General features: G+C 49.4%; 10 protein-coding genes and 1 non-coding gene across 11 annotated transcripts; 8 read left to right on the forward strand and 3 right to left on the reverse strand.

Annotated features, from left to right (window-relative positions):
- Window positions 1–426: 426 nt before the first annotated feature.
- On the forward strand, window positions 427–3,172 carry EURHEDRAFT_405716 (putative DNA mismatch repair protein; the record flags this gene model as incomplete). The annotated part of the gene is made up of 3 exons (XM_040780406.1): window positions 427–833; window positions 885–1,246; window positions 1,293–3,172. 3 exons carry the CDS (start codon window positions 427–429, stop codon window positions 3,170–3,172), a joined length of 2,649 nt encoding a protein of 882 aa, XP_040635482.1.
- Window positions 3,173–3,491: 319 nt separating this feature from the next.
- On the forward strand, window positions 3,492–4,578 carry EURHEDRAFT_464178 (DUF1295 domain protein; the record flags this gene model as incomplete). The annotated part of the gene is made up of 2 exons (XM_040784938.1): window positions 3,492–4,195; window positions 4,254–4,578. 2 exons carry the CDS (start codon window positions 3,492–3,494, stop codon window positions 4,576–4,578), a joined length of 1,029 nt encoding a protein of 342 aa, XP_040635483.1.
- A 2,143-nt stretch (window positions 4,579–6,721) lies between these two features.
- On the reverse strand, window positions 6,722–8,473 carry EURHEDRAFT_416065 (D-isomer specific 2-hydroxyacid dehydrogenase family protein). Its single transcript, XM_040782858.1, has 4 exons — window positions 7,944–8,473; window positions 7,823–7,889; window positions 7,488–7,771; window positions 6,722–7,435 (listed from the first exon to the last, which is right to left on the reverse strand). Exons 1-4 carry the CDS (start codon window positions 8,092–8,094, stop codon window positions 6,852–6,854), a joined length of 1,086 nt encoding a protein of 361 aa, XP_040635484.1. The 5' UTR covers window positions 8,095–8,473; the 3' UTR covers window positions 6,722–6,851.
- EURHEDRAFT_t142 lies at window positions 8,263–8,355 on the forward strand. Its single transcript has one exon. It is a non-coding gene; the product is annotated as a tRNA-Thr (tRNA).
- Window positions 8,474–9,596: 1,123 nt separating the features above from the next.
- On the forward strand, window positions 9,597–10,205 carry EURHEDRAFT_425275 (uncharacterized protein; the record flags this gene model as incomplete). The annotated part of the gene is made up of 1 exon (XM_040783381.1): window positions 9,597–10,205. A coding segment is annotated over one exon (609 nt), but the record flags the coding sequence as incomplete, so codon positions are not given.
- A 281-nt stretch (window positions 10,206–10,486) lies between these two features.
- Window positions 10,487–11,607, forward strand: EURHEDRAFT_416068 (GNAT family N-acetyltransferase). Its single transcript, XM_040782859.1, has 2 exons — window positions 10,487–10,944; window positions 11,066–11,607. Exons 1-2 carry the CDS (start codon window positions 10,518–10,520, stop codon window positions 11,281–11,283), a joined length of 645 nt encoding a protein of 214 aa, XP_040635486.1. The 5' UTR covers window positions 10,487–10,517; the 3' UTR covers window positions 11,284–11,607.
- EURHEDRAFT_533418 (CDC5/polo family serine/threonine-protein kinase) lies at window positions 11,148–15,240 on the reverse strand. The gene is made up of 4 exons (XM_040787247.1): window positions 15,227–15,240; window positions 14,645–15,124; window positions 14,144–14,586; window positions 11,148–14,087 (listed from the first exon to the last, which is right to left on the reverse strand). Exons 2-4 carry the CDS (start codon window positions 14,963–14,965, stop codon window positions 11,450–11,452), a joined length of 3,402 nt encoding a protein of 1,133 aa, XP_040635487.1. The 5' UTR covers window positions 14,966–15,124; window positions 15,227–15,240; the 3' UTR covers window positions 11,148–11,449.
- Window positions 15,052–15,561, reverse strand: EURHEDRAFT_227359 (uncharacterized protein). The gene is made up of 2 exons (XM_040778036.1): window positions 15,222–15,561; window positions 15,052–15,119 (listed from the first exon to the last, which is right to left on the reverse strand). The coding sequence occupies exon 1, from the start codon at window positions 15,492–15,494 to the stop codon at window positions 15,240–15,242; it is 255 nt and encodes an 84-aa protein (XP_040635488.1). The 5' UTR covers window positions 15,495–15,561; the 3' UTR covers window positions 15,052–15,119; window positions 15,222–15,239.
- A 73-nt stretch (window positions 15,562–15,634) lies between these two features.
- Window positions 15,635–16,764, forward strand: EURHEDRAFT_416070 (OPA3 family protein). Its single transcript, XM_040782860.1, has one exon. It carries the CDS (start codon window positions 15,823–15,825, stop codon window positions 16,552–16,554), a length of 732 nt encoding a protein of 243 aa, XP_040635489.1. The 5' UTR covers window positions 15,635–15,822; the 3' UTR covers window positions 16,555–16,764.
- A 1,160-nt stretch (window positions 16,765–17,924) lies between these two features.
- On the forward strand, window positions 17,925–22,728 carry EURHEDRAFT_227344 (class I myosin myoA). Its single transcript, XM_040778035.1, has 9 exons — window positions 17,925–18,139; window positions 18,223–18,462; window positions 18,550–18,595; window positions 18,651–19,133; window positions 19,189–20,886; window positions 20,940–21,031; window positions 21,091–21,341; window positions 21,395–21,936; window positions 21,995–22,728. The coding sequence occupies exons 1-9, from the start codon at window positions 18,137–18,139 to the stop codon at window positions 22,399–22,401; spliced, it is 3,762 nt and encodes a 1,253-aa protein (XP_040635490.1). The 5' UTR covers window positions 17,925–18,136; the 3' UTR covers window positions 22,402–22,728.
- Window positions 22,729–23,008: 280 nt separating this feature from the next.
- Window positions 23,009–24,628, forward strand: EURHEDRAFT_416073 (uncharacterized protein). Its single transcript, XM_040782861.1, has 5 exons — window positions 23,009–23,187; window positions 23,254–23,535; window positions 23,594–23,829; window positions 23,889–24,142; window positions 24,211–24,628. Exons 1-5 carry the CDS (start codon window positions 23,103–23,105, stop codon window positions 24,251–24,253), a joined length of 900 nt encoding a protein of 299 aa, XP_040635491.1. The 5' UTR covers window positions 23,009–23,102; the 3' UTR covers window positions 24,254–24,628.
- The last annotated feature ends 81 nt before the right edge of the window (window positions 24,629–24,709 follow it).

Here is a 24,709-nt window from a genome sequence, read left to right on the forward strand (position 1 = left end):
TGTCGGAATATAGAGGTTCCTTACCGAACAATACCAACTGATGCCTGATTGATGCCTTGCTGATATCATATGGCGAAAAGCAGCGTATTTACTCTGCTATTACTGCTTTTGAAACCGCACAATCGCTTAGTATACTCTATAAGGTATTTACGGTCGTATATAGGATCCTAGATAGCACACTTTTGCAAGAATCAGAGACCTCAACCATATACGCTTGATACGTACTTTCAACCCTGACTAAGCCACATTTCCGACATTCGCTATATGGTCACGTGGCCGTTCAGGTGCGTGGAAATAGAATTTCGTCTCGACTCCTCCCCTTCATCTTCAACAACATTCTTTCTATTAACTATATTCATCAAGATATCTGTATATTATGACCTGAACTGTCTATTTATGAGCATGATACCCTGATACTCCTTCACAATGCCGATTACGGCCCTCCCCCAGAATATCGTCCGGGCAATCGGCTCAACGTCTGTAATCACGGACCCATGCTCCATCGTCAAGGAATTGTTGGAAAATGCTCTTGACGCATCTGCTTCATCCGTGTTTGTAGAAATATCCCAGAACACGCTGGATGTCATCCAGGTAAAAGACAATGGCCATGGTATCCCGTCCGAAGATCATGCTGTCGTCTGCAGACGCACCTTCACCAGCAAGATCCAGACGGTAGAGGATCTCAGAAAAATTGGAGGGAGTTCGTTGGGATTCAGGGGGGAGGCTTTGGCTAGTGTGGCGGAGATGTCTAGAAATGTTGCTGTTACTACTAGGGTAGCGGCGGAAGTGGTTGGTTCAGCTATCAAATATGGAAGGAATGGGGAGTTGGTTAGGTGTGTACCGTGCAATCTCGAAATACACTTGGTACTGACGGTATGGTTTAGCTCTCAACGTACGTCTCATCCGGTGGGAACGACTGTCAAGATCACGGACTTCCTTAAGCACATCCCTGTGCGGAAACAGATGGCGTTGAAAAGTGCGGGCAAAACGCTTTCAAAAATCAAGAAACTCTTGCAGACATATGCCGTATGTCAACCGACAAAGAGACTCTCCTTGAAAGTCATCAAGGCAAAGAATGAGAGCAACAACTGGATGTATTCTGGGAGCCAAACCGCAAGTGTCAGCGACGCAGCCTTGAAAATCGTTGGCACGGATGTCGCCTCGAATTGTACAATCAAGGAATGGCCACTTGAGGATGATAGCGCAGATTACAAGGTAGTAGCCCTTCTTGCAAAAAAAGATGCAGGTAATAAACCTTAGCCCTCTGAGCTAGCACTGCTTAACATAGATAGATTTTACCAGGGTCAACAACGCAGGCCAGTACTTTGGCGTCGACGGCAGACCCCTGGCCAACGGAAGGGGGGTCACGCGCGATATCACGAAGCTATATAAAAATTATCTTCGTTCAGTCAGCTCGTGTGGTGGGGAGTCAGAATCAATTAACGATCCATTCCTCTGCTTGCAGATTGAGTGCACACCTGGGAGCTACGACGTCAACATCGAACCGGCCAAAGATGATGTTTTGTTTGAGGATACGCAACGAATTCTCTCTCTGGTAGAAGATCTTTTTCGAGAAATGTACGGCAATATCACTGGGCCCTTTCAGAAAAAGCAATCATCGAACAAAGGAAAAGAAAGGGCGTCTTGTAACGATGGATTCGAGCTGCTCATGGCACGAAAAAGCCCGGTTCCCTCAGCCTTACAAGTTCCGGCGACGAGTAGCGATTCGGTACCTTCGTTTATTACATCATCGTCAGGCTTTAGGAGACCATCATTGCCTAACGATCCTCGAGATATCGAAGTCAACACATGGCCAGTGGGCAAAAACTCTCAAGATGGATGTCGCAGAGGGAGCGGGGATCGGGAAGCACTGAACCCATGGTCAATGACCAAGTTGAATTCTCCATTTCGCACCCCGATGGGAACCCAGGCTGGACCAAGCTCAGTTCCCCTCATAACGAATACGACGAGAGAACCAGTGCGGAGACAACGCAGTGAAAATCAGATGTCGCCTACGCCTTCGAGAAGCTCGGTTCTACTAAGTCCACCAGCCTCGAATTCTAATCCCAATTCCACGTCGACCTCCCCCATGGATGCTCGTCCTCTGTCAGATGAGCAGTATACACGAGCATCGCCTACTGCCTCTATACAAGGTAGTACGAGGAAAGCAAGAGAGCGTGACAGGGAGCGGTACGGCAATGGTGCTCTCGATACCTGGTTCTCAAGGATCACCCAGCCGGGACTTCGTGAGAATGAAGACCATTGGCCCGAGAATGAAGAAGAGGAAGAATATTCGTCGACTCAGTTAGCAAAAACGCGACTTGGGTCATCGGAACAGTCGCCATCCAATACGCTAGAAGCCTTTGAGGACTTATCCACCCAGAATGGCATTGGCAATATGAAAGCTACTCGTGCATCTTCTCAGCCATTGACACAAGACCAAGGTTCTTCAAGAGACCCAAGCCGGGTTGCAGAAGTTGCAAACAAGCGCCAGGAATTACCGGTCATGGAGAAATGGTCTGCCAGACTGCACCAGCTGTCTGAACCTCAACCCAATCCGGAAGTAGAACAAGCACTTGATTTCGAACGTCGGAAGAAAGAAGCTATTATACAACGGCGAGAGGAAATCAGGAACCGTCTTGAGACTCCCCCTTCTACAAATTCTCCGCATCACAGTCGATATCTCGCAGCTCGAGCCACGCTAAACTCACGCTCGAATGAACAACAAAGTCAGCTACCTTTTACTCCCGAGTCGTCTACTTCGAAGTCTATGTTGAGTCCTTTCGACCCGAGGGCATACTTGATCCGCCAAAACGTCTTTCCACAGGAGCAACCCCAGAACGCAAAAGCTCGACGAATCCAAACCAGCAAATTACCGCTTGAGAAAATCCCTGATGGTCATGATCTGCATGATGTTTGCTTGATAATGCCATTTGACGTCTCGGGATTGACGAACTCCATTGAAGGGCATTTAACGCATGATCTATATACCCAATGTGGAGGTGATTTTGCCGCATTTACAGAGTCTAGGTCGGAAGATTCGTATACGTTCGATCTCTGGAAATATCGGCTGTCAGATTTGATCAACGAGAACTATGAAACTAGGGACTCTGGAGTTCCTCGTCTCGATTTAAACCTTTCCAATATCTGTCATCTACCGGAGTCCGATTAGTTGTGCATTTGCCGGGGATACCGTCCTACTTTTTATATTTTGCACTAACTATTTCGCAAATATTCTACTGCATATGTATATAGCCATGGGTGCTCTTGCGCTTTTCGGCGCAAAGGTTTGATGATTTCTAATATGATGAAATGATATCATAATATAGATGACCTGTTTCATAGACGCCGGGGTAACACAATTGAATTTAACTTGCATAGGACGAAACTTACATAATACTGACATCAACATCAAGCAAGCTTCATAAAGCTTCCAATTCCCATGAAAACTCCCCAATCCCGATAGCAAAACGCTTTAAAACCAACGCAAAATGGAGGCTTACGGCGCAAAGCCAGTGGTTGGCATGGACCAACCACTCAATACCCTTCGAAACTCCGATATAAATTTAAGCGCCGGTGACGTCGGCATCTTAAAATCTACCCTTCTACCATCCTTCACCCTGCACACCGGCCTCACCCTCGCCAGTTATGCTGCCGCGCGAGCAACAGACCGAGGCGAAATCAAAGACTACAATTGGCCCTCCAGCCAGGTCGCCAACGCCTGGTGGAGTGCTGTCGGCCGCCGCGTATACTACGACAACATCCCCTTCACAACCGCCTGGAACATCCTACCCTGGACCGAGAAACTCCTGCTCAGCTCTGTGACTCTCTGGGGCACGCGCCTGTTCTACCGTATTGTGTCGCGGTCTGTGAGCCGCGGTAAGGACGACCCGCGCTACGATGAGTTGAAGAAGCAGGACAAGGGATTCTGGAATGCGGCTTTCTTTAAGCAATTCTTGCCTGAGGCTGCATTTTTGACATTCATCACGCTTCCTTTCACTCTGCCTTTCCGGATGCCTTCGTCGACGCTCTCGGTTGAGCCGGAGGTGTCGTGTGCTCTGAGGACGCTAGGTGTGGGCTTATTCAGTGCTGGTTTCGCTATGGAGGCTTTTGCCGATACGCAGTTGGAATCGCACCGTCAGAAGCGGTCTGATCTCTGCCGTAATGGTGTGTGGAGTATCGTGCGGCATCCAAAGTAGGCACCCCCTCATCTAAACTCCTAATCTTCATTGAACAGAAGCTAATCCGTACAGCTATCTCGGCGACTCCCTCGTCCACTTCTCCTTCATCATCCTTAACGCCGCCAACAGCTTCAACCCCTTCATTCTCCTTGGTCCACTCGCAAACTACGCATACCTGCGCTTCGTCGGTGGTGACAAGCAGAACGAAGCGAGCCAGGAATCGCGCTACAAGCTCAACGACCCGCACAAGTATGAGCAGTTGCAAACTTGGCGAGCTGAGAAGAACAGCTTCTGGCCTAGCTTGACTGAGTTGGCGAATCCGTGGACTTGGGCTGTTCTTGGGAGTGGGGTTATTGGTGTTGTGCTTGAGGAAGGGGTTAGGTCTTATTTTGCTTAGGTGTACTCTGTTGAAGTATGATGATTTTAACATGTAATATTAAGAATTAATATATGAATTAATGTCAATTTTCTGTTCCTAGATGTCAGCCACTCCTGGCGCCTTATTCTATGAAACATGAGGAGGCGCTAAGACTACCAACAGAATTGCACGAGTGTGTAATAAGGAAGGGTGTGTCCAAGGAAAAAGCTTATTAAGAGACTAAAATGCTACATTCGAAAATATCCAAGATAGAGAGCCCTGCTCCAATGGTCATGAGAACGTATCTAACGTGCTCAGTCCCACAACAATATAGGACGCGAGCTGGCCATAGATCTTATCATGCAAACATTGAGCACGAGACTCCCCTTGCCATAGCCCTGCCGTGAGGAGTATTCGGGTGGCACAAACGTTGTTTATATGCTCATATCACGGTGAGATACATTTCCCTGCAAATACTCCGCTTTGTTGGCTCCGGCTGTGCAGTTCGCAAAGCTAGGAAGTGTCATACAGTAACCCGCACTTAACCCGCTCCTGGCGTAGAAGGTCGTTTGTTCGTAGGGGTCTGTAGGTATAGGCGAATCTCTTGTCTTCGACAGGATCACTGTTTCTAGGTTTGAATACTGGTTCTGTTTGATATTGACCATTGTTGTAACCCTAATTGTTTCCTCTGTTTCTTCCTTCCTTCCTTGAAGGTCCAGTAAGCTTTGCAATCCTCTCAACAGCCGAAACGTCATGAATGCTGCTTCTGATTAACACAAATTAAGTTGTCGTGAGAGTATTTTTACTCGTGTGTCACTCATCTAGACAGCAGCCAGCCTGGAAGCCCGCAATGCGGACTTGAATTCTCATATCTTCAGGCACAATTCCGAATCTCCATTGTTGTTTGCAGGGTAACCCGACAAGGTCCATTAAAAGCGAGATGCACTCCAGAGCGGATACTCTAGCCCCCCGGCCCCCTTCCCCCCAATTGATTTTTGGCGCAAAAAGCTTGTCTCGTCGTATGTCGAGTCAAACGAGCAACGAAACTCCCCTTTTTTGTAATGTTATTTTGCCTGAAAGAATTGCATCAGCCTCGTTTCATTATACTTGTGTCCATCCCCTAGTACTTACCAGAAACCTTCTTGGACTATTCTCCTCTCCTTCTTTCAACACGTTCCCCAATTTATGGTACCAAATTCAGGGAACTCTGTGTTACCTAACAAGTCTTAGGGCCCAGTTTTTCGTCATACACGCTATTTCCAGGGATCACGCACGCCTTGGAATTCCCAAAGGTTAGGGGAAGATCTTTGAGTACCGCAATTGGCGGACAAGGCTGGTGACATCGCTTTGTTCGCATATTCAAAGACTGTGGTAATGATTTTGGAAGACGACAATATCTCCTGGATTGTAGCGTCAAGGCCGTCAAGGGCGATGACCAAATCTTCAAGATAATCACTTCCCTTCGTAAAATCGCTGCGGATTAGCTTTCCAATATTTAGCACCTACTCCAATGTTCTTCTAATCATTATCTAAAATCTCGACGTTTGCCTTTAGCTTTCCTGATGCTGGGTGTGGTTTGGATACTTCCAATTCTCCAGCCCCTTCAAGAAGGGGTGTATGGGAATACAATCCCTGATATGGTTGTTAGCTACATCAGGTGTGTGTAAAACACGGTATTCAGTATAAGATGTCGCTCCTTGTTACAAGCGAGACGCGGCACTTGCCAAGTCATCGTCACAGCGTGCTCTAGCCTAGTGGACTAGCAGAGCTTGCTTGTGGAGATAGGGTTCGTATTTGGCTAACGTGGAAAGCCCATATTAGTTCTTAGAATTTCATCTTGATCTAAACTCTGGGAATTGTTCTGGATGTATTAGCGAACAATGCCTTTTGATTGAAAGTACACAAGATCAAAGCCCTTGGTCTTCTCAGCCGAGATTAGCCAGAGTGAAAGCTCTCATCATCCATAGTGACAACCCCCTCTAGAGATTTTTGGTCATCTTGAGAATTCGAAGAAGGGGCTTGTCGAATTCGATCACCAATGAACATGTGTATCATGTAGTATTCTGAGTTTGCTGCATCTGTAAATATCTTTATGAGAGGAGAAAATAACGAAAAGCTACAGTGAATGATAAGATCCAGGGTTTGTCTTCACGAGTACGCATGATCAGTGACTAAGATTATACATGGTGAATGCTTGGCCTTGTATTTCTATTTGAAATTGTGTATATAGCTTTCAGAATCTATCGAACAAAGATGACTATGTTTGCCTTCAGACATGAGTCGTAGAGGTCCATATATGTACTGGAATAGGCTCAATACCCCTTCCCCCGCTTGTACTCATTTACAAATTCCTCACCCTTCTTCAACTTATCCAGATTCACCCGGAGAATGTCCAGCGATCTTGGGAAATACTCCTTCCCCAAAGAACTAACATGCGGACTAATCTGCACACCCGGCACATCCCACAATGGATGATCAGCAGGCAGAGGTTCAGGATCCGTCACGTCCAACGCAGCGCCACCCAATTCTCCAGACTTGAGCGATGCCACAAGCGCATCCTGATCTATGACTTTTCCGCGCGAGATATTGGTGACATACGGCTTGCTGAAGGGATGGGTGCAGTTCGCGGCGAGGAGGGAGAATTCTTCCGCGCCGATGAGGTGGGTGGTTTGTGGGGTGAGCGGGAGGGAGATAACTAGGTGGTCGAGACCTAAAGAGAGAAACGCATGGATGGATGCTTTGTCTATGCCGTGGTGCCAGGAGACTGGGACTGTGCCATCTGCGTCGCCGGTGCCGGGGACAATATAGCCGGTGTCGCGTCGCGAGGAGGGCGTTGGCCGTGGGGATGCTGTGTATGCATGAACGGTCATACCAAGGGCTGCAGATACTTTTGCGACTGTATGCATGTTAACTCCGTTGACGAACCCGTTGACGTAAAAGGAACGCACTCTGTCGTCCAATACTTCCGTATCCCAAAATGCCCACTTTCTTCCCGACTTGATCAGTGCAAGTGGGCATGTACTCTTCGACATCTCCCCAGTTGTGTTGTTTCTGCGCTTCACTCAAATGAAGGAATTTCCTCGCAGAGGTCAACCAGTTCATTACGGTCCATTCTGCCATGGGAGGACCGTGGATGCCGGAACTGGTGCTGATGGGGATGGTAGAGTTCTGGATGATAGGGTGGTGGACAAAGTGGTCGATTCCAGCAGACACAGTATGGATCAACTTAATGCTATAGAACAATTAGTATCGAGGCTACTAATCAGGTTCCTAATGCACATACTTGCCAGCATCCTCAGGATCCGGAAGGTCGGTAAACGTGCAGACCAGCGTCGCATTTTGCCATAACTCTTTTGGTTCCGTTAACAATGTGAACATATCGTAGCAATGTGCTTATGACCAACCTCTTGGAACCGGAACGCCTTTCTGGGACTGGTAAATAGTGACCTCGGTCTCAGGGAACTGGCGCTGGATATGTGCGACCAGCGGAGCGGGGATCTCTTTGAAGAAAGTGACGAGCAGACGCTCTGCCTTTGAAATTCCCGTGTCGCCCATGGTATGCTATTGGAATTGTGTATATCTTTTTAGGATGTCTCGCAACCTAATCTGGTGGATGTTGACAAAATGCCCCTCAATGGTGCGAGGGGACATGTTACCACATTGGGACAGCGGGTGGTCGCTTGTAAAACATGTATATTTCATAAGGCAAAAATCCGGATTGTAGCGCGAGTTGTCTAGTGGTTATGATGTCGCACTCGTAACCGTCCTTTGGAATACGATATGCGAAGGTCGGGAGTTCGAATCTCCTTTCGCGCATCTCTTTTTTTTAAGCCAGAATTCCACACTTTCCTATCTATCCTTTGCGTCCTTTATATTTGTTGTCCTTTTCACTTTGCTTGTCTTCCACTCTCGAGATATCGAATCAAATAATAGCAGCAAACTTCCTTTGTCCCGACTCCAGCAAGCTACGCAACCGAATAATATGGAGCCACCACTGTCCATGCCAATCAGGGTCCAGTGGATATGGACCCTCGTCCCTCATGAGACCAGTCAATGCGCGAGGCTGACACCTGATGAGGCCATACTTTTGACCGGTCCGTACCGGCGTCGAATTCAGTTCGCCGGTCTCTGTTGATCACGATAATCAGAACACCACAGATTGCGCTCGACGCGAATTATCCTTGCTGTGATGTGACTGTGCAGAGAAAATCTTTTGATATTCAGGTTCGTGCATGTTCGTTCTGAATTCTACCGAGGATACTCTGCCATGCAAGCCTCTATCCATAGCTGTCACTTGTACTTTTTTACCCTGCGGTGTGGAGAGACCCTTATCAGACCGGCTAACCCCATAAACAGCTAAATAATTCTCCGGCTCAAAGATAATATTGGCCGTGATACGCGCCGAGACCGCTTTTTGAGTCGCATTCGGCACCCGTGTCCGTGTCTGTGTCCGTGTCTAACTATTCTTGTATGGGGTCCCCTCCCGGAACTCATATCGGCAAAAGCGGCCTCAGCTGAACGGGAAATGAACTGTGATTAACGCGAACTAGTAAAACTTTTGGGCCTTGGAAAATACCCATCACACTGTCGTGGGCCATCTGCGGCCTCTTTCTCCCGCCTCTTTCCCAGTTGGGTGATGGCCTTCCTCTGCCCCGTGCGGTATTTAGATTAGGGTTGGTTTAACTCGATCAAGAATGATACGTCAAAGGGAAAAAGTAAAGAGAATTTTTTTGGGCTGAGGCGGTAAATGAGCTGCTCTATCTTTTATTGCTGTTTGTCGCGTCGCAATCATTCCTCTTCCATCCTCCTAACCACACCAAACCCATATCACTTGAACCGCAACACTACGCAAAATGGCAGAGCAACGTCGCGGCAGAAGCCTAATCTGGCGCCTCCTTGCAGCCCTGGACCCCGAAGAGCCAGGTCTCCCCAGATTTCACCCCCTCAGCCAACAAATCCCACCCACCAACCAACCCAGCAACAACAACTACAACCCCGAATCCACCGACCCCCAAGCCTACCCTCACACCTACCCGCAACCCCCCATCCAACCAATCCGCCGCACAATCACCCAAACCGACAGAAACCACCTCATCCCCCCAGAAGACAAACTCTTGGTCTTCCGCGCCCTCACGGGCATCGACACCGTCCCCGCCCTTACTATCCCGCACCACTCCGACCGCCATGCCCCCAACGTGGGTATCTACGAGCGCGTCGTGCGCGCTGAGCAATCTGCAGACTCTCGGTATCGGTTTTTCAGCATTCTTATCAATGTCTGTTTGGGTATACAGGTCGTTGCTGCAGCCGCGATCACGGCACTGGGTGCCGCCAGCGGGCCACATTCCGCTGTTACAGCGTTCGGGGCTTTGAATACCATCATGGCTGGTATTCTCACATACCTAAAGGGCTCGGGCTTACCCGATCGACTTAAACACTACCAAAATGAATGGCGGAATATTCGGGAATACATTGAGCAGCGTGAACGAGAACTTTGTCTAGTCGGTAGTGAACTAGACGTACAAGAAGAGATCCAAATCGTGGAACGAATGTACGAGGGCGTGAAGCGCGAGATCGAAGCGACGAAGAGCGGGGAGAGTAGGACGCCGGCGGAGTATACCAGACGGTCTTTCTTGCCGCAGAGGCATCACCATCAGGAGCAGCATCCTAGGCCGCGGAGTCCGGAGAGTGATTATGGGACGAGTGCGGAGAAGTATCGTGCTTGATGCTTGAGTTGGCTAAGGGGGTTAAGGTGTTAATGTGCCTATGAATGATGGTGATTGGGCGTCGAATGATTTGACATGTATTTATCACGAAATAAATGATTATATTAAATAATATCAGCGATTCATCGATCTCACTACATGTATGCGAAATATCTCACGTGACTTATCAAGATAACCAAATCTGGACATCAACGATATCACCCCAACACCTCCAACCTCCAACCCAAACACTCCAATCCTCAAAAAAAATAGAGGATGCCCCTCAAGATTCACCCCGCCACACCCCGCGACTCCCCCGCTCTAACAACCCTCTTCCTTGCCGCCTTCTCCGACCCCTTCAACCACGCTTTATTCCCGCGCACGCCCGACGTGCGCGTGTGGTGGGAGGAAAAGTTTGCGAGGGAAGCAACTGCGCCGGGACAGGCTTTGTTGAAGGTTGTTGATACACCTGATAATGCATCTGGTAGTTCGGGAGGCAATGAAAGTGAAGGGGAGATAGCAGCGTTTGCGATTTGGAAGTTTCCGGCATATCAATCACAAGAAAATCAGAAAGAGAGGGGTAAAACAGGAGAGAAAGAGGAAGGCCAATGGCCCCAAAGTAGTGACCCAGCTCTCTGCGAGCGATTCTTTGGCGGTATGGCTGCGAAACGAGAGGAATATATAGGCTCGAAGTCGCATTACTGTAAGTCCTCCATCCCTCCTTATCCATGCATCCTCTGCTCCTTATATAAATGCCGTGTTCCTGCATACCCTGCATATGTACCACATATATCTAGTACCTCGTACAGTATTTAACTGCGCAGACCTCGACATGCTCGGCACACACCCCTCCCACAACGGGAAAGGAATCGCCTCAATGCTCCTAAAATGGGGTCTTGATCGTGCAGATAGTGACAGAGTACCCGTATTTCTGTCTGCGTCTCCGGCGGGCAAGCCTATGTATGAGAGGAGGGGTTTTCGGGTTGTGCAGGAGGAGGAGGTTGCCGGGGGGTATGTGCAGGCGTATATGGTTAAGGATTAACACGCAAAGTACGACTGATTCATATAGTATAGAGGAACTGTATAGACGAGTGTATTCAAAAGTTACCCATAGCAGACGAACTCCATAGGAAAAGAATCAAGTATTAACCAAGACAAAATGCAAGTCATAAGTCGTAACATAACTATAAATAAGGGTAGAGTCTCGATTATGCCTTTCCTCCCAGCCGCTCTAATCGCTCTCTGAGCGTGTCCACCTCGCCGTCAGACCGTTTCTCCTTGAGCGATATAGAGCGATACTCGCCATCGCCGCCAGGTGCACCAACAGTCACCCAGACAAACTTGCCGCCGCTTCCGCCTTGAGGACGTTCTTGCGAGCCCTCCCAGAACATCTCCGATGATGAGCCATCGTCAGAAGGTGCGGGGGAAGGTCGACCGCCAAGTCGTCCCTTCTTGATCCACACTTTCAAGACGTCCTTCATGAACTGGATCTTCTCCAGGAAGGAGTTCGCCTCAAGTACATCTCGGATTCGCTCATCCACGGAGCTCGTCAACGTGCCGTGGGCAATGCTCAGAAATGTCACTGCTTCGTCGGAAGCAACAGCTCGGGTGTCAAATCCGGAAGGGTGCATCTTGCCCTTGGCGGCAAGGTAACGTGCGGCAGATGGGGAGAGGTGGTAGAAGTCGATCCATGGCGAGGAGGTCCGTGTAGAGCCAGGCGAGATAACAAGCTTCGTGTGGTCGGGGAAGTTGAACTGAAAAGCGCCATCACCGAATCCCCAAACACCAACATTGCCCAGGCGCTGGTAGAATTTGATGAATTGACCATCGCTCTTTGTAAGGTCATCATCGGCCAGGCCTTCGTCGCCATGTCTACCCAGAGATCCAATCATATACTTTCCGAACTGGTCGACCAGCTTAACCCGTTTGATCTTCTCGTAGTCCGCAGGCCCATGTTCACCATGGAGGTCATGACGAAGCTTGATTCCAACGCCAGATCCATTCTGATACCGCTTGACTTCGAACACCGATGGTGGAATGAACGCACGTCGAACAGCGCTCCGAGGGACTAATGGATCGTTGTCGCAATTCTCGTATAGCTCAATCGGCAATCCATTCCGAGGCACCAACTGGTCCACCTCCGAATACTCGTAGTTCTTCGTCTCCTGACTTCGTGCCTTACGACGAATGTGCTTCTCTCCAGCTCGCAAAACAACACTACTCGCTGGCTGTCCATTCTCGGCCTTGAAAACGCATCCAACGCTGCCATCATCCAAGACATAGCCAATTCCGTACCTATTGGTATAATCAACCCACTTGATGACATACGCATGGGGTTCGCGTCTGGAACCGGGTCGTCTACGGACCGAGGATTGCGGAGCAAGGTGGGAAAGCATAAGTCGCAAGTCAGTATTCACCTCGCTAACGGAGGTCCTTGGCACGACCTGACATGGATCCCGAGCATGAAATAGCGGATGTGCTCCAAGAGACGAACGAGGCTTGCTGGCAGTGGATGGTCCGCTAGTACTACCGGATCGGGTCACTGGTGTAGGAACCTCAGTCCTAGAGCGACGGGAGTTTGCTTCAGGCAACTTCTTCACTGGCTCCTCATTGTTTTCCGGCTTTGGTGTCGAAAGCACTTCGACATCAGTCATCCTCGATGTTGGGCGTGATGGAGGTGGTTGCTTTTTGGCGGGTACTTCCTTGGTTATTACTGACGGGACTCTCTCCGGAACAGTTGCCTGGCGAGTTAGCCCTTGGCTGTTGGCAGCTTCTAATCTCCTAGACTGGGAGCGGGTCTTGCCAACTGTGAGCATAGCAGGAACGGTGCTTGACTTCGTGATTGCTCCCGCAGCGTTACTGTCTGCACTTCGGATCGATCCAGAATAAGAAGCAGCTACGCCTCTGCGTGGTCGCATGGGTCGTTCGGCCAGGCCACCAATAGCAGGAGGTGCCGGAGCAGCATCGGCTTCAGCAGACTTAGCTTCCAGAATTGGCTGAAAAGTTTGACCTGCTGGATCGTTGATTGCGGGTGCCTTGCGTGTCGAACCTCGTCCGATTGACGGTTGTCGCAAAGTAGCCGCGTGGCTTTGGGACTCCTTTCGCCTTTGTTGCGCGGCCAATAGAGCCGTCTGTGTCCGCGAGAGTGATGCCGTGTTAATTGAATTGTGCCGGAGAGACATACTGCGGCTCGAAAGAACGCTGCTATCCGGCGAGGAGTCATCCTTGCGAGACGGAAACGCAGGATCGGGGAGACTCCAATCTCCATCTGGATCATGGGGGTATTTGTAAACGAAGTCCGGTGGTAACGGGATCACGGGGTTGAGTCTCCTTTCTTCCTCCACGGCACACTCAGCATATGCCGTTTTGTTGCAATTCTTTCCGGCCGCCCTGCGAACAGTTCCATCTGGTTTTCTCCCCACACCACATAGCGTATAGAACGCAGCCTTACAAACCCGGTAACGCTGGATCGGATCTTCAACATGCTCGATGTATCCGGATAACCGTTCGTCGTGTTCCAAACTATGACTACGCATCATGGTGTCGCCGCGTGGTGTCTGTGACCTCAGCCAGACCGGCTTGGTATGAGAGCATGCTGGATCGAGGCGTGCAGGTATGCATCCATCGTACATATCGAAGAATGGGTGCTCAACGATATCGTCTGGTTCCGGACGTTGTTCCTCCTCCAGATTAAGACATGAGTCAACCAGGCTCTTGGCCTCTTCCGGGATATCGTTGGCGCACTCGGACCCTTTGGGCCAAACGTAGACCAGATTCCGCACCTTCTTATAAATTTCTTCTTGCGTTTTCGATTGGAATGGGGGGTAACCGGTGAGCATGGCGAAGCTAGAGTGCAATTTTGTTAGTTGGACAATGCTGTGGACAGGATAGTAAGCCCTTACCAAATAACCCCCAGGGACCAAATATCAACTTTCTGCGTATGTCCCCGTTTTGTCTTATCCAAAATCTCAGGCGCGATGTAGTTGGGCGTCCCGCATAGTGTCGTTCTCCGCCTTTCGTCCTTCTCTGACATGATCATTGCAGCAAGTCCAAAGTCTCCTACTTTGATATCCATGTTGTGGTCCAAGAACAAGTTCCCCATTTTCAAATCCCGATGGGCGACATGCCGCTTATGAAGGTATTTAACCGCTCCGCATAGTTGAATCATAATCCTTCTCACTTCGGGCAAACTGAGACACCTTCTTTTCCTGACCATGTCCATGATGGAGCCGTTGGGGCATAATTCGAGAACGACGTAGATGCTGTTGTGGAAGGTAAAGGCTCGATGGAATCGGACGATGTGGGGATGTCGCATTTTCGAATGAATTTGGAGTTCAGTTTGGAACTGCGCGACTTCATTAGTATGAAGGAACCTTTAAAGGTGGAACAAATAGCAAGCATACCTTCTCCTCCATCTTCTTCTGCTTCATCTCCGCCTTCACCACCTTCATCGCAAATACACGTCCATTGCGCATTAACCTCCCTTCATAGCATATCGCAAACCCTCCTTTGCCCAGAAACCCGCCGGTCGTGTACCGTTCTCCTTCCACATCAGGCTCTACCACGATTGCCGGTGGAGGTTGTGCATGATGATCCTTCATCACAGGGGCCTTTTGTTTGGCTTTGGCAGCGGCGGCAGCAGCATTTTTATCCAACACCTTCCGCTCCATCGCCACCTTAGGTTTGATCACCTGGTTTGTAGATCGCGGTGTCAATGCCTCCATGATGGTTTTTGTCCCTTCTCAGGTGAACATCGAACGATTATAAACTGGCGGTGACTCGAGGTCTAGTATATCCAGGTCGTAATGGTCATCAAGTATAGCGATGAATGCAAACTGATTATAGTCACAATAGGGCTTTTACAGTCCCCGGGTATCCCTAAACCTTGTCAGCTGTCAATTGCATTGATTTTTGGTTCCGTATCGGGAGATGCATAGCTTGTGACAAAGAGAGGCATTGCACACGGGTTCAAAGACTTACCAAAAACAACAATGACGCTCAAAAGAAAAAAAAAAAAAAAAAAGGCAAATAAACCGAATTAAGCAGAAAAACAAAGACAAGAAATGCAAGCACCTCCGAGAGACAGCGGCGAGGGAACGGGAGCAGGTGGGGGAGAAGAGAGGAAAAGAAGCGATGAGGTTGCCGAAAAGTAAGGATTGCAGCCGCCAAACGGACTGCCTGAAGAGGAAATCGATAAACATTGACCAGAATGCCGTAACAACGGGCGGTGTTTATGTCAGCAGGACAGCGCATTTGCACTAGGCCTATATAGGAATGTGGGCTTGTGCCTGAGGGACCGGGCAGCGATGACGACGTGGGTAACTAGCCATCTTCAAATATTGTTGTCCCTCGTCGGCTTTGCTTACACAAACTTCATCCTCCACTTAATACAAATAGCCACCATGTCTCTTACGCTGAAACTCTCCTCACTTGTCATTCGGACACTGTCCAAGCCCATTGCGGTGAGCCACACTGCCCCTCTTTTTTGGGGAGCTCATGCTGATCCGTGACTCTGTGACCCCAGAATCAACTCAAAGCACAGGCCCGTGAGCATGAACGCTTCCGACGGATATGCGTCTCCATGGCGCAGTCTCTTCACCGCATGGACATGCGGTTACGTCTCGGTCTCTTGCGCGATAGCACCACCGCAGAACGACGAGCAGCTGCTGAAGCCGCAGCCCGGAAACATAAGCCCACATCTCCGACCGTGAAAACACAAGCAGAGAGCAAAGCGGAAGAAGAGGCAATAGCAAAAGCAAAGGCTGCGGCCACAGAAGCAGAAAAACCGGCTCCGAAGCCTCATATCCGCCCGCTGTCGGAGTCGAAAGCCATTGAATCAGGGGCGTCGTTTATCAGCGAGTCTTTCCTGTTCATAGTGGCCGGTGGGTTGATTGTCTACGAGTCTCTGAGGTCCAGGAGGAAGGAGACTACACGGCGGGAAGATGTCGAGTCTCGGTTGGTTGAGCTGGAGCAGTCGGAGAAAAATTCCCGGAGGGCCTTGGTAGCTCTTGAAACAGAGTTGCTACAGCAAAAGGCCAAGAACGAGACTTTATCGCTGAAGTCGCCATCTCGGATTCTGCCGCGTGAGGTGTGGGAGGTTGAACAAAAAGAAGAGGCCGAGGATGCTAAAGAGGAAGGATGGCTGTCGCAAATTGGATCGTATATTTCGTCTCTCTGGGACTCTGTGAGCAATCCGCAGAGCTCTGCTACGCCAGAGAGTGCAGCGCCAACATCGAAAAAGGCCTCCGACGCTCGGCCAGAGAGCTCATCAGCTGGCCAAGCTGATAAGGATACCCAGCCCAAGAGTTCTTGAGGGATTGGATGGTCCTATTTCCATTCACTGATAGATATAGACTTGCCTTTTCTTTGTTATATTATTTGCATGCTACCAGGATACCCTACTCTTTTGCAAAGAAACATACGAAGTGTGGATGCCGCGTTATTCGGACCACGCCCGTGTATGTACTTTATGTGTATATAAAACTCTCCTACTCCATTGAGAATATAACTGCATCAACGAACAAACAGCTTTGCATTTAGACCAAACCACTATGTTTCCGCATAGTACCTTTTCACAACCTCTTGAATAGTCCCATTCGGATTGCCCTAGAGCCTGTCCTTCTGACTTCACCTATTCTCCTCGTCCTGCGCTTTTACAGCCATCGATATATATATCATTATTTGGGATGCCAATAATTCGACGCCGTGGCTTTAGTTTCCGTCTAGTATCAGATCCGGCTTTACAAGTGACGTATAGTCATATATAAGTACCCTCGAGCACATGGAAAGAAAGCTAACTTGGACCACTACAGACTATAGAGGAAAAATGCATTGGACAAACCCCAGCAATCAGGCCATTCCTCTCCGCTTCAAATAGGAAGACTATAACAAACTTAATAACCATCATTATGTCCTGTTCACAATCTTCCTCCACGGTCTTTGGGTTAAAGTCTATCCACATGTGTCTGATCCTGACTCTTAGTTATCTTTCCAGATGGTAAATTGATATATGTTAAGAATTGGCTACAAGAAGAGCAGGCGGATATATGCCTAGTCCTGCTTCCTTCCCTGCATCCAAGAGTACATGACCAGCATCGTGGACCTGCCGTTGCCGTATACAAACAAGTATTCCGAGCGATTTATTTCCACCGTTGCGGGCATTGGGTCAAGCGGTTCGCGGTCTGGAGGGACAGGCTGTTATACGGGATTCCTTGGGAGATGAGGTGTCTGGGACAGAGGTTGGGCGTCCGAATAGAATCTGACAAGTTCTCCTTTTCTGTCAGAAGCACTGACCAATATCCTATTGCTAGACGATGCGTCGAAGCCCAAATCGTGCCCAAGTCTGGAAAAGGAGCACGTTTAGATATGATGCGGCGAGAAATGACAGTAGTGTCTTCTTATAAGATGCGTACAACCAAGGACCGTAAATCAAAGCACCGGCGTTCTGACACTTTGGATTGGCGCATTTAAATGCGTAAATTCTCCTGATTTCCTTTTGGAGGCAAAGGATTGCGCGTTAGAACTGGAGCCACAGTGTGGCGCAGTCACTGGCAGTCTTTCCCTGACGGACGGCTATTCTCCATCGTCGTCATTCCCCATTCCTCTCGAACCTCCCGTACTTACTCTACCTACTCTACTCTTTCACATTCACTCTCTTGGTGTGTTATACCAATTTATACCACTCTTTTTGTTACTGTTCTATTTATATATTCTCTCTATCCTACGCTCGTTGCTTGTCGGCCTTCCCCGCCACTTGGAATGAGTACTATCCCACCTCCCGCATTGCATCCGTAAACCTGTCCCTCCCCCAGAATTCATCTACCTCCTTCCGTTCGGACTCGGCGGAACCCCTGTCGCCTGGCGCGAATTCAGGAACAATCGCTTAACACACAATCATGGTGAGTTGAGTTTTGTTACTACAGTCGATTCCTCGCAGTCATACTATTTCAGGCACGCGAGACTAATATGCGATCGCCCTCAGGGACACTCACGACGACCCGTTGGCGGAGAGAAGAAGGCTCGAGGCTTTGGTCGCTCGAGGGCTACGGCCGACATTGGTGATGGTCGAGGAGCAGGAGGAAAGCCTCAGGTTAAGAAGGCTGTGTTCGAGACTACGAAGAAAAAGGAGATCGGAGTATCGGACCTTACGCTGCTCAGCAAGATCTCCAACGAGGCCATTAACGATAACTTGAAACTTCGGTTCGAACATGGCGAAATTTATGTAAGATACCCACTGCTTGGTTATACGAGAATCGCAGCGTCGTGCGCGCTGGATATGGAATCAGGGGCTAACAGCGTACCTTGATAGACCTATATCGGACATGTTTTGGTGTCTGTCAACCCCTTTCGAGACTGTATGTTAATTGCTTCATGCGAATGATTTCGAATTTCTTCACTGACAGGTCGCAGTGGGTATCTACACTGATCAGGTCCTCGAATCCTACCGGAATAAGAACCGTCTCGAAGTTCCGCCCCATGTCTTCGCCGTGGCCGAATCTGCCTACTATAACATGAACGCATACAAGGACAACCAATGTGTGATTATTTCAGGAGAATCGGGTGCCGGAAAGACGGAAGCTGCCAAGCGGATCATGCAGTACATTGCCAGTGTATCCGGCGGCAGTGACTCCTCTATTCAGGAGACCAAGGACATGGTTTTGGCCACCAATCCTCTGCTCGAGTCCTTTGGTAACGCAAAGACCCTGCGCAACAACAACTCGTCGCGATTCGGAAAGTACCTAGAGCTGGAATTCAACGCCCAAGGCGAGCCTGTGGGGGCGCACATCACCAACTACCTGCTCGAGAAATCGCGAGTTGTCGGACAGATCACGAATGAGCGGAACTTCCACATCTTCTACCAGTTCACCAAGGCGGCCCCGCAAAAGTACAGAGGTAGGAACTGGCTTATATTGATTCTTCCGTACACGTTGGCTTACGTGTCATTTAGATCTGTTCGGTGTACAGCAACCGCAAGCCTACATGTATACGAGCCGGTCGAAGTGCTTCGATGTGCCAGGAGTAGATGATAATGCCGAATTTCAGGATACCTTGAATGCAATGAGTGTCATTGGTATGACGGAGGCAGAGCAGGACGACGTTTTCCGTATGCTTGCAGCGATTCTGTGGATTGGAAACATTCAATTTGTCGAAGACGACCAAGGGAACTCCGCCATCGCAGACGAGTCGGTCATTGCATACGTTGCATACTTGCTCGAGGTTGACTCGCCGTCGGTACACCGAGCTATGACAATCCGCTTGATGGAGACGGCACGTGGTGGACGCCGAGGATCGGTGTACGAAGTGCCCTTGAACACGACACAGGCACTCGCTGTCCGTGACGCTTTGTCCAAGGCAATCTATTTCAACCTCTTCGACTGGATCGTGGAGCGCATCAACTCTTCTTTGACCGCCAGAAGCTCGATTTCCAACTCGATCGGTATCCTGGATATTTATGGATTCGAAATCTTCGAGAAAAACTCGTTTGAACAGCTTTGTATCAACTATGTGAACGAAAAGCTGCAACAGATTTTCATTCAGTTGACCCTGAAGGCCGAACAAGATGAATATGCTCGTGAACAGATCAAGTGGACACCCATTACCTACTTCGATAACAAGGTGGTGTGCTCGCTAATCGAAGACAAGCGCCCCCCTGGTGTTTTCGCTGCCCTGAACGATGCCTGTGCGACGGCTCATGCCGATTCGGGTGCTGCGGATAACACCTTCGTCGGTCGTCTTAACTTCTTGGGACAAAACCCCAACTTCGAGAGTCGCCAGGGTCAATTTATTGTCAAGCATTATGCCGGTGATGTCAGCTACTCGGTTCAAGGAATGACTGACAAGAACAAGGATGCCCTGCTCAAAGATCTACTGAACCTCGTTGGGTCGAGCAGCAACCCGTTTGTCCACACGCTCTTCCCGAACCAGGTTAACCAGGACGACAAGAGACGGCCGCCGACTGCTAGTGACAAGATCAAGACCTCTGCTAACGACCTGGTAGCGACCCTTATGAAGGCGCAGCCCTCTTACATCCGAACAATCAAGCCCAATGACAACAAGGCGCCAAAGGAATACAACGTTGGGAACGTCCTGCACCAGATCAAGTACCTGGGTCTCCAAGAGAACGTTCGGATCCGACGTGCTGGTTTCGCTTACCGTCAAACCTTCGACAAGTTTGTTGAACGTTTCTATCTGCTGTCGCCCAAAACATCCTATGCCGGTGAATATACATGGACTGGTGACGTCGAAACCGGAGCTCGCCAGATCTTACAGGACACTAGTATCCCCGCAGAGGAATACCAGATGGGTATCTCGAAGGTGTTTGTCAAGACCCCAGAGACTCTCTTTGCCCTGGAAGCAATGCGTGACCGTTACTGGCACAACATGGCCATTCGTATCCAGCGTGCTTGGCGAAACTATCTGCGGTATCGCATAGAATGTGCTACCCGCATCCAGCGTTTCTGGCGTCGCATGACTGGCGGCCTTGAGTATATCAAGGTTCGTGATCAGGGCCACAAGATCCTCCAGAACCGCAAGGAACGCCGACGGATGAGTCTGCTTGGTTCTCGTCGGTTCCTGGGTGATTATCTTGGAGTGGCGAACAAGGGCGGTCCTGGAGAGATGATCCGCAGCAATGCTGGCATCAGTGGTAGGCGCCATTGTTCCTATTTCTTAGTGAATTACGACTAACAAAAACTGTAGGAGCGGAGGATGTCCTATTCTCATGCCGTGGTGAGGTTTTAATTTCCAAATTTGGCCGATCCAGCAAGCCTGCTCCTAGGATGCTTGTTTTGGTAGGTATTTTAAATATCATACTGGTCATATCTTTACTAATTCTATATCTTTTTTACAGACAAACCGACATGTGTTCATTGTCGCGCAAAACCTCGTCAATAACCAATTGGTGATCTCGTCGGAGCGAACGATCCCAGTCGGTGCAATCAAGAGCGTCAGCTGTTCAAACCTTAAGGACGACTGGTTCTCTCTTCTTGTAGGCAGCCCGCAGGAACCTGATCCTCTTCTGAACTGCGCTTTTAAGACGGAATTTTTCACCCACCTCAACACTGCTCTCCATGGGTCGCTGAACTTGAAGATAGCAGACCAGTATGTCTCCCCTAGCGCGTGTATTTGATTATTTTCAAACTGACAATTTCTAGCGTTGAGTACAACAAGAAGCCCGGCAAAATTGCTACAGTCAAGGCCATCAAGGATTCAACCGTTGTGAGAGATGACTTGTACAAGAGTGGTACAATCCACACAGGCCAGGGAGAGCCTGCCAATGCTGTTTCCAAGCCAACACCACGACCGAAACAGGTGGCAGCCAGACCTGTTACGACCGGCAAGCTGCTTCGTCCTGGAGGTCCTGGAGGCGGTCCATCCAAGCTGACATCCCGACCGAAACCTGCGCCAGCGCCTCAACCTTTGCCTGGAGCAAGTTTCCCCGCACCGGCGCCTGTCCAACATAAGCCCGTTCCTCAGTCCGTGTCCGCCGTGGCAGCTGCTGCAACTGCACATAGCCGGACCGGCTCTTCGGGTTCTGTGAGGGCTCCTCCACCGCCTCCGCCCGCGCCGCCTGCGGCTGCAGCGGCACCGAAGAAGCCCGTGGCCAAGGCTTTGTATGATTTCTCTAGTGTTCAGGCCAACGAACTGTCTGTCCGGCAAGGTGAAATCGTCCAGGTGGTGTCCCGGGAAGGAAATGGTATGTTACAAACTTTATTTATCTTGGGAGACGTGAGACGTCTGCTAACTAGACATAGGATGGTGGCTTTGTATGAACATGACGACCTCCGTCCAAGGCTGGGCACCTGAAGCCTACCTGGAGGAGCAAGCCGCACCGGCACCCAAGCCGACGCCCCCGCCCCCGCCACCAGCCGCACCCCGAGCGGTTCCCAGTCCAGCGCCGAACGGAGCCGCCACGGCAGCAGCAGCCAAGGCCAAGCCCGCACCGCCAGCTCCGCCAGCTAAGAGACCCAACATGGCAGGGAGGAAGACGGCACCAGCACCTCCGCCGGCACCTCGAGACAGCGCCGTTAGCATGAACCAGGAGTCGAACAGTGGACGAGCGACGCCAACGAACGCCAGTTTGGCAGGTGGATTGGCAGAGGCATTGCGGGCACGGCAGAGTGCGATGAGGGGAAAGCAGGATGATGACGATGAGTGGTGATTTCTTTTCTTCCCTTTTCTTTTCGCTTTGGCTTTCTTTCATTACAATCTTTTGCCGTTCTTGTTGCTTTGTTAGTACCCTTAGAGTGTTCTTGCTTTGCTGTTTGCTTGAGCTGCATACCCTGCTTGGATGAGTGGTTGGATAGATCTATTTTGTTCAGTTTAGTTTACATACAGTACATATGTACCGGATTTCTAGACTTTATTTCCCCCCTTTCCTTTTAGAGCTCAATTGTCTTCGCAGTGATAGTGCGCCTTAGACAACCGTGCCAGGCGTAGCAAACCCTACATCTTACCAATCATAATTCCATCTAAAAATACAGGCATATAATTGCTCATTGCATGATCTGATAGGCTATTTAATAATAGTTGATCCTTCAATCCTTTGTAACACAATGTACAGCTGTTAGCTAACTCACCAACATAGCCAACATGATTTGCAGTCAAACTTGTCGTGGGCTGCAAGACAACTTGATACAAACAAATAATATGCCTGTTTTCGGCCTTACCGGTTGTCCACTGATCTATCAGTACGTGCCCATCAGGCTGAGCAGCGTCATTATATGCAGCGGGTTCCGACACGTCAGGAAGGCTGGATCTGGAAATGAGGCTCTAATGCCGTTTATAAGAGGACGCGGTGTAATTGAAACAAATCTCGCATTCAACTAGAAGTTTGAAAGCATAATCAGAGAATCCACAAACATGCAACCCTTAACCAAATCCCCCCGTGGCCGTCGCAGCCCCCCCGGCGACGACATCGAGAAACAAATGATACAAGCACAAGCCGGTAAGCACGATACCGACTGGCCTATCCCCTACAAAACAGTCGAACACAAAAGTAATCACCTCCCAGTCCCAGTACCCCAACGACCCCCCGAAGACCAACCCGCCGGCTACCCCCGACTCTCAGCACACATCGCAGCCGACGACACCCATCAAATCTACCGCCGTTTCTCAACCCTCCGCACAAGAATACTACTCTCCAAACAAGATTCGCTATCCGTCCTTGAGAATAAACTTGATAAGATTGACCGGGCAGAGAAGTGTAAGGTGTTTTTGGAAAATAGACGGAGAGATCGGAATCAGGAGAGGCAGAATGTACTGTTGCAGATTGAGGGGGAGTTGGCTGGATATGGTTGGTTTTTTCCTGTTCATGGAAGGTGTTGGCTAGTATGTGCTAATGACAATGGCAGATGAGCTTGTTGAGAGAAGTGCGCGGGTTGCGAGTTATACGCAGGCTCGGAAAAGAGATGTTGAAAGATTGAAGAAATGGGTTGATGAGAATGGTTGTATAGCAAAAGAAGAGAGTCGGTATCTTGGTCAAGGGAAGGATTTGTTTACGTTTAGTTCGGAGGATGAAGATCCGTTGTCACGGCTTGAGCGGTCCGTGGAAGATGCTTTGATTCCGTTCTTCAAAACCTATTACAAGGTCAGTCAGCGATCACCACTACACCCGGCATCAAGAGATGCCTGCTTAAAGAACAGCAGAAACAAACTACCCAAGACACACCACCCAACGGCAACGTCTCCATCCCATCAATATTCCTCGCAAAACGAGTCGCCCGGGCATCAATGGCCGCAATAGTGACAACCGCCCTTCTATTACCCATGCTCGTATGCAACTTCCTGCCAAGTCCCACTGCGCGAGTGGCTATTACTGCGATCTCAGTTATGGTCTTGATATCGATGATGTCAGGGTTTACGAAAGCGAGAAGCATTGAGGTGCTTGCTGCGAGTGCTATGTTAGTATATCTGATATTTGCTTTTCTGTGTTGGAAGGAATAGTTGCTAATGTGTTTTGGGGCTATAGTTATGCTACTGTTATGATGGTGCTAATTACGAATGGGTCGTGATGAGATATATATGGATCTTGACGCCGTTTTCCCACTGGCGATATAACAAATCCCCAGAGGACTCTAGCCAAGATGAGCACTGAGACATAAGGCGTCAGCACAGGGCACGTCTGGTCTCCTTGGCTCCGGCATTTCCTCCGTTCATTCTTTTCCTAGTTCAGCGCTGGCGCTTGTATAGTCACAGGCTTGGGCCATGTCATTCCCTTATACATTATTTTCCTTTGTTTTATTTTGATGTCATATCATTACTACTGCTATAATACTACTACTGCATATCAAAATCTCAATCTGTCTCACACAATAAGAAGATGCTATATTACGGAAGCGAATCACGTGTCAATTTCGGGATTGAAAACGACCCCCGAAGCGGGACCAACGTCACTAATCACCTTCCTCATAGAATGCCGAATTTCACCAACAGTCCCATTGAATGTACCTGTGCAGCTGTGTCACAAG

The sequence above is a fragment of the Aspergillus ruber genome (assembly GCF_000600275.1).
Source record: "Aspergillus ruber CBS 135680 unplaced genomic scaffold scaffold00031, whole genome shotgun sequence".
NCBI classification, from domain to species: domain Eukaryota; kingdom Fungi; phylum Ascomycota; class Eurotiomycetes; order Eurotiales; family Aspergillaceae; genus Aspergillus; species Aspergillus ruber.